This window comes from Bombina bombina, chromosome 4, assembly GCF_027579735.1.
Source record: "Bombina bombina isolate aBomBom1 chromosome 4, aBomBom1.pri, whole genome shotgun sequence".
NCBI classification, from domain to species: Eukaryota; Metazoa; Chordata; class Amphibia; order Anura; family Bombinatoridae; genus Bombina; species Bombina bombina.
In genome coordinates this window covers 974,182,024-974,194,677 of record NC_069502.1, presented here as the reverse complement: position 1 = coordinate 974,194,677, position 12,654 = coordinate 974,182,024, and the positions used below count along the sequence as shown (strand labels likewise).

General features: G+C 38.2%; 1 protein-coding gene across 1 annotated transcript in view; it reads right to left on the bottom strand.

Moving 5' to 3' along the window:
* The window catches only part of KIZ (kizuna centrosomal protein), a 532,190-nt gene that overhangs the window by 289,824 nt on the left and 229,712 nt on the right, over positions 1-12,654 (bottom strand). The window contains exon 7 of the mRNA XM_053712012.1: positions 5,332-5,496. Within this exon, the coding sequence (XP_053567987.1) occupies positions 5,332-5,496 (165 nt within the window). The remainder of the gene's footprint in view (positions 1-5,331; positions 5,497-12,654) is intronic.

The following is a 12,654-nucleotide window of genomic DNA, read 5'->3' as shown; positions in this document are numbered from 1 at the left end:
AAGTAGATACTGACCTAGTAGAATGAGCTGTAATTCTCTGAGGCGGAATTTTACCCGACTCAACATAGGCAAGATGAATTAAAGATTTCAACCAAGATGCCAAAGAAATGGCAGAAGCTTTCTGGCCTTTCCTAGAACCGGAAAAGATAACAAATAGACTAGAAGTCTTACGGAAAGATTTCGTAGCTTCAACATAATATTTCAAAGCTCTAACAACATCCAAAGAATGCAACGATTTCTCCTTAGAATTCTTAGGATTAGGACATAATGAAGGAACCACAATTTCTCTACTAATGTTGTTGGAATTCACAACTTTAGGTAAAAATTCAAAAGAAGTTCGCAACACCGCCTTATCCTGATGAAAAATCAGAAAAGGAGACTCACAAGAAAGAGCAGATAATTCAGAAACTCTTCTAGCAGAAGAGATGGCCAAAAGGAACAAAACTTTCCAAGAAAGTAATTTAATGTCCAATGAATGCATAGGTTCAAACGGAGGAGCTTGAAGAGCTCCCAGAACCAAATTCAAACTCCAAGGAGGAGAAATTGACTTAATGACAGGTTTTATACGAACCAAAGCTTGTACAAAACAATGAATATCAGGAAGAATAGCAATCTTTCTGTGAAAAAGAACAGAAAGAGCAGAGATTTGTCCTTTCAAAGAACTTGCGGACAAACCCTTATCTAAACCATCCTGAAGAAACTGTAAAATTCTCGGTATTCTAAAAGAATGCCAAGAAAAATGATGAGAAAGACACCAAGAAATATAAGTCTTCCAGACTCTATAATATATCTCTCGAGATACAGATTTACGAGCCTGTAACATAGTATTAATCACGGAGTCAGAGAAACCTCTTTGACCAAGAATCAAGCGTTCAATCTCCATACCTTTAAATTTAAGGATTTCAGATCCTGATGGAAAAAAGGGCCTTGTGACAGAAGGTCTGGTCTTAACGGAAGAGTCCACGGTTGGCAAGAGGCCATCCAGACAAGATCCGCATACCAAAACCTGTGAGGCCATGCCGGAGCTACCAGCAGAACAAACGAGCATTCCTTCAGAATCTTGGAGATTACTCTTGGAAGAAGAACTAGAGGCGGAAAGATATAGGCAGGATGATACTTCCAAGGAAGTGATAATGCATCCACTGCCTCCGCCTGAGGATCCCGGGATCTGGACAGATACCTGGGAAGTTTCTTGTTTAGATGGGACGCCATCAGATCTATTTCTGGAAGTTCCCACATTTGAACAATCTGAAGAAATACCTCTGGGTGAAGAGACCATTCGCCCGGATGCAACGTTTGGCGACTGAGATAATCCACTTCCCAATTGTCTACACCTGGGATATGAACCGCAGAGATTAGACAGGAGCTGGATTCCGCCCAAACCAAGATTCGAGATACTTCTTTCATAGCCAGAGGACTGTGAGTCCCTCCTTGATGATTGATGTATGCCACAGTTGTGACATTGTCTGTCTGAAAACAAATGAACGATTCTCTCTTCAGAAGAGGCCAAAACTGAAGAGCTCTGAAAATTGCACGGAGTTCCAAAATATTGATCGGTAATCTCACCTCCTGAGATTCCCAAACTCCTTGTGCCGTCAGAGATCCCCACACAGCTCCCCAACCTGTGAGACTTGCATCTGTTGAAATTACAGTCCAGGTCGGAAGCACAAAAGAAGCCCCCTGAATTAAACGATGGTGATCTGTCCACCATGTTAGAGAGTGTCGAACAATCGGTTTTAAAGATATTAATTGAGATATCTTCGTGTAATCCTTGCACCATTGCTTCAGCATACAGAGCTGAAGAGGTCGCATGTGAAAACGAGCAAAGGGGATCGCGTCCGATGCAGCAGTCATAAGACCTAGAATTTCCATGCATAAGGCTACCGAAGGGAATGATTGTGACTGAAGGTTTCGACAAGCTGTAATCAACTTTAGACGTCTCTTGTCTGTTAAAGACAGAGTCATGGACACTGAATCCATCTGGAAACCCAGAAAGGTTACCCTTGTCTGAGGAATCAAAGAACTTTTTGGTAAATTGATCCTCCAACCATGATCTTGAAGAAACAACACAAGTCGATTCGTATGAGATTCTGCTAAATGTAAAGACTGAGCAAGTACCAAGATATCGTCCAAATAAGGAAATACCACAATACCCTGTTCTCTGATTACAGACAGCAGGGCACCGAGAACCTTTGTAAAAATTCTTGGAGCTGTAGCTAGGCCAAACGGCAGAGCCACAAATTGGTAATGCTTGTCCAGAAACGAGAATCTCAGGAACTGATAATGATCTGGATGAATCGGAATATGCAGATATGCATCCTGTAAATCTATCGTGGACATATAATTCCCTTGCTGAACAAAAGGTAAGATAGTCCTTACAGTTACCATCTTGAACGTTGGTATCCTTACATAACGATTCAATATTTTTAGATCCAGAACTGGTCTGAAAGAATTCTCCTTCTTTGGTACAATGAAGAGATTTGAATAAAACCCCATCCCCTGTTCCGGAACTGGAACTGGCATAATTACTCCAGTCAACTCTAGATCTGAAACACATTTCAGAAATGCTTGAGCTTTTACTGGATTTACTGGGACACGGGAAAGAAAAAATCTCTTTGCAGGAGGTCTCAACTTGAAACCAATTCTGTACCCTTCTGAAACAATGCTCTGAATCCAAAGATTGTGAACAGAATTGATCCAAATTTCCTTGAAAAAACGTAACCTGCCCCCTACCAGCTGAGCTGGAATGAGGGCCGCACCTTCATGTGGACTTAGAAGCAGGCTTTGCCTTTCTAGCTGGCTTGGATTTATTCCAGACTGGAGATGGTCTCCAAACTGAAACTGCTCCTGAGGATGAAGGATCAGGCTTTTGTTCTTTGTTGAAACGAAAGGAACGAAAACGATTATTAGCCCTGTTTTTACCTTTAGATTTTTTATCCTGTGGTAAAAAAGTTCCTTTCCCACCAGTAACAGTTGAAATAATGGAATCCAACTGAGAACCAAATAATTTGTTACCCTGGAAAGAAATGGAAAGTAAAGTTGATTTAGAAGCCATATCAGCATTCCAAGTTTTAAGCCATAAAGCTCTTCTAGCTAAAATAGCTAGAGACATAAACCTGACATCAACTCTGATAATATCAAAAATGGCATCACAGATAAAATTATTAGCATGCTGAAGAAGAATAATAATATCATGAGAATCACGATGTGTTACTTGTTGCGCTAAAGTTTCCAACCAAAAAGTTGAAGCTGCAGCAACATCAGCCAAAGATATAGCAGGTCTAAGAAGATTACCTGAACACAGATAAGCTTTTCTTAGAAAGGACTCAATTTTCCTATCTAGAGGATCCTTAAACGAAGTACCATCTGACGTAGGAATAGTAGTACGTTTAGCAAGGGTAGAAATAGCCCCATCAACTTTAGGGATCTTGTCCCAAAATTCTAATCTGTCAGACGGCACAGGATATAATTGCTTAAAACGTTTAGAAGGAGTAAATGAATTACCCAAATTATCCCATTCTTTGGAAATTACTGCAGAAATAGCATTAGGAACAGGAAAAACTTCTGGAATAACCACAGGAGCTTTAAATACCTTATCTAAACGTTTAGAATTAGTATCAAGAGGACCAGAATCCTCTATTTCTAAAGCAATTAGAACTTCTTTAAGTAAAGAACGAATAAATTCCATTTTAAATAAATATGAAGATTTATCAGCATCAACCTCAGAGACAGAATCCTCTGAACCAGAGGAGTCATCAGAATCAGAATGATGATGTTCATTTAAAAATTCATCTGTAGGGAGAGAAGTTTTAAAAGATTTTTTACGTTTACTAGAAGGAGAAATAACAGACATAGCCTTCTTTATGGATTCAGAAACAAAATCTCTTATATTATCAGGAACATTCTGCACCTTAGATGTTGAGGGAACTGCAACAGGCAATGGTACTTTACTAAAGGAAATATTATCTGCTTTAACAAGTTTGTCATGACAATCAATACAAACAACAGCTGGAGAAATAGCTACCAAAAGTTTACAGCAGATACACCTAGCTTTGGTAGATTCAGCACTTGACAGCGATTTTCCTGTAGTATCTTCTGGCTCAGATGCAACGTGAGACATCTTGCAATATGTAAGAGAAAAAACAACATATAAAGCAAAATTGATCAAATTCCTTAAATGACAGTTTCAGGAATGGGAAAGAATGCCAAAGAACAAGCTTCTAGCAACCAGAAGCAATAAAAAATGAGACTCAAATAATGTGGAGACAAAAGTGACGCCCATATTTTTTCGCGCCAAATAAGACGCCCACATTATTTGGCGCCTAAATGCTTTTTGGCGCCAAAAATGACGCCACATCCGGAACGCCGACATTTTTGGCGCGAAATAACGTCAAAGAATGACGCAACTTCCGGCGACACGTATGACGCCGGAAACGGAAATAGAATTTTTGCGCCAAAAAAGTCCGCGCCAAGAATGACGCAATAAAATGAAGCATTTTCAGCCCCCGCGAGCCTAACAGCCCACAGGGAAAAAGTCAAATTTTAAGGTAAGAAAAAATGGTCAAATCAAAATGCATTATCCCAAATATGAAACTGACTGTCTGAAAATAAGGAAAGTTGAACATTCTGAGTCAAGGCAAATAAATGTTTGAATACATATATTTAGAACTTTATAAACAAAGTGCCCAACCATAGCTTGGAGTGTCACAGAAAATAAGACTTACTTACCCCAGGACACTCATCTACATATAGCAGATAGCCAAACCAGTACTGAAACGAGAATCAGCAGAGGTAATGGTATATATAAGAGTATATCGTCGATCTGAAAAGGGAGGTAAGAGATGAATCTCTACGACCGATAACAGAGAACCTATGAAATAGACCCCTTAGAAGGAGATCACTGCATTCAAATAGGCAATACTCTCCTCACATCCCTCTGACATTCACTGCACGCTGAGAGGAAAACCGGGCTCCAACTTGCTGCGGAGCGCATATCAACGTAGAATCTAGCACAAACTTACTTCACCACCTCCATCGGAGGCAAAGTTTGTAAAAACTGAATTGTGGGTGTGGTGAGGGGTGTATTTATAGGCATTTTGAGGTTTGGGAAACTTTGCCCCTCCTGGTAGGAATGTATATCCCATACGTCACTAGCTCATGGACTCTTGCTAATTACATGAAAGAAATATAAGAAATGAATAATAAAGAATATATATTTATGAATATAAATAACTCACACAAACAGTTAGTGATAGCTTGCATTAACAGGCAATAATGGATAGTAAGGCTGAAGGAATATGATTGTGTCCTGTTATTTCATGACTATGATACCTTTGTGTCTTTTCAGCTGTATGGCTTTTGTTGTCAATAAGATGTTCCTCAGGTGATGAACGCTCAGTCATTGTGCCCTTCAGCAGCCTATGGAGCTGATGGAGGACGAGTGAGATACAAGATTCAAGGTCTTCTTGCTTCAGAGCCTCCATCTGATTAGAAAGACTGTAACATAAAACAAGTGCTACACAGTAACTAACACGTTCTTAAACAGAGCCCTAATTACACAACAGAGAAACAGCTCATGACTTAAACTGCATAAAGCACATTTATTTTTTGAAGACATTGCAATAGAATGTATTGATATATAAAATGGGTAAGCTATCAAGCATCACAAACATCATTTATGCTTACCTGATGAATTAATTTCTTTATGGTGATTAGAGTCTACGATCCATTACTCATGGGAATCACCTTCCCTATCACCTGGAGGTGGCAAAGATTCCCAAACACCAAGAGCTCTATATAACCCCTCCCACCTCACACATACCTCTAACGCATAGTCAACCAGAAGTGAGGGAAGAAAAAGAGCAAAAAAAAAAAATTGAGCGGGGAAAAAGATGTGCTTAAAAAAGAAAACAAAATCCTTAAAGGGACAGTCAAGTCCAAAATAAACTTTCATCATTCAAATAGGGCATGCAATTTTAAACAAATTTCCAATTTACTTTAATCACCAATTTTGCTTTGTTCTCTTGGTATTCTTAGTTGAAAGCTAAACCTATTAAAGCTCATATGCTAATTTCTTAGACCTTATAGGCCGTCTCTTATCTGAATGCATTTTGACAGTTTTCAGCACTGGAGGGTATTAGTTTATGTGTCATATAGATAACATTGTGCTCACGCACGTGGAGTTACCTTGGAGTCAGCACTGATTGGCTAAAATGCAAGTCTGTCAAAAGAACTGAAATAAGGGGGCAGATTGCAGAGGCTTAGATACAAGGTAATCACAGAGGTAAAAAGTGTATAACTGTGTTGGTTATGCAAAACTAGGGAATGGGTAATAAAGGGATTATCTATCTTTTTAAACAACAACAATTCTGGTGTTGACTGTCCCTTTAAAAAAGAAAGGGTGGTGTCTCATGGACTCATCACCATGAAAGAAATGAATTTATCAGGTAAGCATAAATTATGTTTTCTTTCATACAGGTGGTGAGAATCCACGATCCATTGCTCATGGGAACTAATACCCAAGCTGCGGAGTCCATGAGTAATAACATAAAGGGGGGGGATTTAAAAACATCTTTTCTACTGAGAAATAAAATACACAACCCCAATATATATATATATATATATATATATATATTTTTTTATTTTTTTTTTAAATGCACTTAAAAACATGAAACAGGCAAAAACCAAACTGAAAAAAAAAACTGCCTGAAATACCTTTCTACCAAAAGTGGCCTAAGAAGAAGCAAAAACATCAAAATGGTAGAATTTAGCAAAAGTATGCAAAGAAGACCAAGTAGTTGCTTTACAAATTTGATCAACTGAGGCCTCATTCTTAGAAGTCGATGAAGTTGCAACTGACCTAGTAGAATAAGCAGTAATCCGTTGTGGTGGAGGCTGACCTTTCCCTTCAAATAAGCCTTGTGAATCAAAACTTCTCACTAGAGAAAGGGCAGAAGCCTTCTGTCCTTTCTTAAAACCAGAAAAATTAATGAACAAACTAAAAGTTTGTCTAAAGACATTAGTAGCATCAAAGTAATACTTTAATGCCCTAACAACATCCAAATTATGCAAAGATCTTTCTGAAGCAGATTTGGGATTAGAACACAAAGAAGAAACAACCTTTGGCAAGGAATCAAAAGTAATTCTGATGAAAAATCAGATAGGAAGGTTCACAAGAAAGAGCAGATAATTCAGAAACTCTTCTAGCAGATTAAATAGCTAAAAGAAACACTTTCCAAAAAAGTACCTTAATGTCTCTCTTATGCATAGGTTCAAAAGGAGGAGCTTGCAATACTTACAAGGAGGAGAAATTGGCTTAATTACAGGTTTGATACGAACCAAAGCGTGGACAAAACCATGAATATCGGGAAGATTAGCAATTTTCCTATGAAACAAAACTGAAAGAGCAGAAATCTAACCTCTCAGGGTACTGGCAAAAAAAACCTTATCCGAGCCATCCTGTGAAAACTGTAGAATCCTAGGAATTCTAAAAGGAAGCCAAGAAAAACCACAGTCTATACACCAAGAAATAAAGGCTTTCCAGACTTTATGGTAAATTTTCCTAGACACAGACTTCCAAGCTTGACTTAAGGTTTAAATCACAAAATCAGAGAAACCCATTAGAACTAAATGGTCAATTTCAATACCATACACAGGCTGAAACAACAAGAGAAGTAGTGGAGCAACTACTAAAACTATGTAAGAGACCCTGATCCTTGGCAAGTGCATGAGAGGTTTGTTCAATATCTGTTTGAACACATGCTGAAGAAAAAACCACTCTTCTAGGAGACAAAACTGTAAAAATTAATTTCCCAGGTGATCATCCCTAGAATGAGAACTATCAAAGCTAAGAGGGAATTCAAAACATCACCCTTATCACCAGGAAACAGAGTTCTCCTCAGATGGATGACATAAGTCACTGCTGTGACCCTACCATACTGCAAGAGGAAAATAAACTTTCTTTTCAACAGAGACTAAACCTAAAGAGCCTTTAAGGTTGCACAGAGACTCAGAATCAACATTGGAAACATCACCTCCAAAGGAAATCAGACCCACTGTACTCTTAGAAACCTTCATACAATTGACAGGATCTTTAGAAGCAAAATCTTGATTACCAGTTTCAGGAGAGACTGGAATGGAACTTGAACTTTTAAAAGAAAGGTTAGCAACTTCTCTCCGAGAGTCTCTATTCTGAATTCTATCTGATGTTCCTAAAGAAACTTGAGCAGTAGCTAGAGAATTAGGACAGACTGAAACTAAGCCTCTTAAAAGAGACTCAGCCTGCCCTCTACCAGAAACACTGGATCAGGGGCAGCACATTCATGCATTTTTAGTGGCAGGGCTAGTTTTATTAAACTGCTTAGACTTATTCTAGTTAGCACTAGGTCTCCGAACTGAACCAGAAGTACTATGTTTTTGATCAAAGGAAGCTACTCATTTGTTCCTTATTCTGGCAAAAGGAGTGAAAATGATTAAAGGCCTTAGATTTTCCCTTAGATTTTTTATGACTGCCAAAGATATACTTTTGAGATTCATTTTCATAATATCAAAAATAGCATCACAAATAAAACAATATAAGTAATAAATATAAGTAATACAAAATAAGTAAACTTAAAATATTGTCACAAACAGGATCATCAGAACACTGTTCATAAAGACTGGACAAACAATAAGTTGAAGCAGAAGCCACGTTAGCTATAGAAATGGCTGGCCTTAGAAAGTAACCAAATAGTAAAAAAGCCCTTCTGTGAAACTACTCAAACTTCCTGTCTAGAGAATCTTTAAAAAAAATGACTATCTTCCAAAGGAATAGTAGTACACATAGCCAAAGTGGAAAAAGCCCCATCAACCTTAGGAACTGTTTCCCATAACTCAATATCAGGAGCTGGCAAGGGATATAATTTCTTAAACCTTGCAAAAGGGTCCAGGCTTAGACCATTCCATAAAAATCATGTCAGAGACAGCATCAGGAATAGGAAAAACTTTAGGAAGTTTAACAATGGTCTTAAAAACTGAATTTAAACAATTACAAGGTTTGTCATCAGAAACTTTAGGATCTTAAACCCCTAAAGTAATCAAGACCTCATTTGAAAGTAAATTAATATGTTTAACTTTAAACAAACAAGAGGAAATATCAGGCTTAAAGGGACAGTCTACACCAAATTTGTTCTTATTTAAAAAGATAGATAATCCCTTTATTACCCATTCCCCGTTTTTGCATAACCAACACAGTTATATTTATATACTTTTTACCTCTGTGATTACCTTGTATCTAAGCCTGTGCAGGCAGCCTCCTTATCTAAGTGCTTTTGACAGACATGCAGTGTAGTCAATCAGTGAAGACTCCTAAATAACTTCACGGGAGTGAGCACAATGTTATCTATATGACACGTGAACTAGCACAGTCTAACTGTGAAAAACTTTCAAAATCCTCTGAGCTAGGAGGCGGTTTTCAACTGTTTAGAAATCAGTTTGAGCCTAGCTAGGTTTAGCTTTTCAAAAATACCACCAAGGGAACAAAGCAAATTTGATGATAAAAGTAAATTGGAAAGTTGTTTAAAATGACATGCCCTATCTGACTCATGAAAGTTTAGTTTTGACTTTACTGTCCCTTTAACATCAGATGAAGATTCCTCACCAGCAGAAGAAACTTCACAGTCTGAATACATAACAGTATCCCTGGCCCTAGGACACATAGTACTGATAGAAAGAGAACCTTATATTGACCTTAGACGCTTGTTTGCAGATGGGAGAGCAGCCATAGCTTCATTTACTGCTGCTGTAATTAACTTTCTCAATTTAGGTGAAAGTTCTTCAGCATTCTCCTGTAATAAAGAAAAAGAAGGAGCATTATTTACCACAGAAACAGTGTTAGATTGGTCTGATTGCAACAACAAAGTTAAACAGGAGTCACATAAATGAGCTAATGAAGGTACTTCAGCGTTCTTACAGTAAGCACACCTATTGGTAGAAAAGTGATCAGGGGACTCCGTTTCTGTGGTAGAAAGAGGAACGGATCAGAAAGCTACATTATATAATTAAATAATGCATAAAGCACTATAACCACCTAAAATAAGCTCTCGAGGAATGGAAAAACCTACCCCAATTAAGTAGCTTAAGTACTAATTCGTGCAAAACCAAATTGTCAAAAAAAGAGACAGAACGTATACAATATCCAGCTTAGAGGAACGCGCACAAAATCAATTGACTTCTAAGGAAAAAAAGTGTGCCAAAATACTGACGTGCGCATAACCGACAAGCGTGCGGTAACCAGATGAATGACAGCGAAAACTACCCCTAATAAAAAACTATGGAGTGTGCACTAACCTGATGTGCGCATAACCGTCCCGCGTGCACTAACACGACGAGTGACAGTGAAAAATACCCATAATAGGAAACTATGGAGCGTGCACAAACCTGAAGGCCAACACGCGAAAAACAAAATTAGGTGCCCAAAAAAAAAAAAAATACTGCATGCAAACTAACTATAAGGGGAATAGCAAAGAAACAAGATTCTGTTCCAGGGCCATATATAAAGGATAATATATATATATATATATATGTAAAAAAAAAAAAACATGGCACCCATAACATAGCTATAGAGTGTCTTATATAACGATAAAAAAATAATACTTACCATTAAACACTTGTCCACCATCTAAGTAGCAGACAGCCAAACCAGTACTGAAACAACAGAGAAGTCCTGTGACTGATTATGGAAAGTTTGTAAAGAAATTCCCATGAGGTGAATAAAAGAATCATAAACAATACCGCAAACACATCCCTCTGACAAGCACTGCACACTGAGGGAAACCTGGGCCTCAAAATACACTAAAAACCTTCCCTTTGAAGAAAACCATGCACATCTTCATTCCAGCTCCAGCAGATACAAATACAAGACTGAGGTATGTGTGAGGTATAGATCTCTTGGGGTTTGGGAATCTTTTCCTACTCCAGGTCATAGGGAAGGTTATTCTCATGAGTAATGGATTGTGGACTCTCACCACTTGTATGAAAGAAATAATATCACTGTAACTTAAACAGACAGTAATCACTTTGAGATTGTAATATAAAATGATTAATTATACTTTGATAAAATATACTTTCATTATTTATTTTGCACCTTTTACTGTAATTTAAGTCTAGTTCAGACTCTGGTGTGCAAAACACTGAAGCCCTCTCCGAGAGTCAAAGCATTAAATTATAAACAATTTCCATAATCTGAAAATATTCCATTACATTCTTTATTCCTACCACATAACATCTACTGAAATTACATTATAGTAGGGTGTACAGACGTTTTTTTTTTTATAAATGTTGCTTTGTTGCCAGAACTTTTTTGAAGGAATGTCCCGTTTTTTTTTTGTCATGTTTACTTATTTAATTTTCTTATGCTTGCGCTGGTATTATTTTTATGTCCATCGTAGTGCTATGGTATGCAAAAAATGCAATATCTGCAGCAGTTAGCAGCTTTGAATCCGGGGAATCGTGTTTGGTACAGTTTTGTGCCTTTTTACTGGTGTCTAATTGGGGTGGGCGGCTTGTGAGCAAAGAGAGATTTGAAGAGCAGAGACAGAGGTAATCTGCAGAGAAAAAAAGAGAGAGTTGAACAGCAAAGGTATTACTCTGTAAGTTTACGGTTAATAACTGCTAATGTATTTTATTGTAAAGTGATATCAGTTGTGAATAGATATATTTATAGTAACAGATGTGTTAGGCCGTATAAGAGGTAAAAGAAACACGTTTGAAAATGTAAAAATAAAAATGCCATACATGTCCCCTTCTCTACCTTGCCCAAGTATAGGTTTGTCTTGTGCTCCCTTGGTGCTATTTTTGAACTGCTGATACTCTGAATTGCCTTATTGTTGCTGGACTCTGCTTCTCAGTGGTTACTCTCCTGCTTAACCCCTGTACTGGTGATAACTTGGATTGCCTACCTGTTGCCGGACTTTGCTTTATCGACCACTCTCTGTTTTACCCTTTGGTACCGTGAATAGGGTTGCCAACTGTGCTCAATTAAAAACAGAATTTATGTTTACCTGATAAATTACTTTCTCCAACGGTGTGTCCGGTCCACGGCGTCATCCTTACTTGTGGGATATTCTCTTCCCCAACAGGAAATGGCAAAGAGCCCAGCAAAGCTGGTCACATGATCCCTCCTAGGCTCCGCCTACCCCAGTCATTCGACCGACGTAAAGGAGGAATATTTGCATAGGAGAAACCATATGATACCGTGGTGACTGTAGTTAAAGAAAATAAATTATCAGACCTGATTAAAAAACCAGGGCGGGCCGTGGACCGGACACACCGTTGGAGAAAGTAATTTATCAGGTAAACATAAATTCTGTTTTCTCCAACATAGGTGTGTCCGGTCCACGGCGTCATCCTTACTTGTGGGAACCAATACCAAAGCTTTAGGACACGGATGAAGGGAGGGAGCAAATCAGGTCACCTAAATGGAAGGCACCACGGTTTGCAAAACCTTTCTCCCAAAAATAGCCTCAGAAGAAGCAAAAGTATCAAACTTGTAAAATTTGGTAAAAGTGTGCAGTGAAGACCAAGTCGCTGCCCTACATATCTGATCAACAGAAGCCTCGTTCTTGAAGGCCCATGTGGAAGCCACAGCCATAGTGGAATGAGCTGTGATTCTTTCAG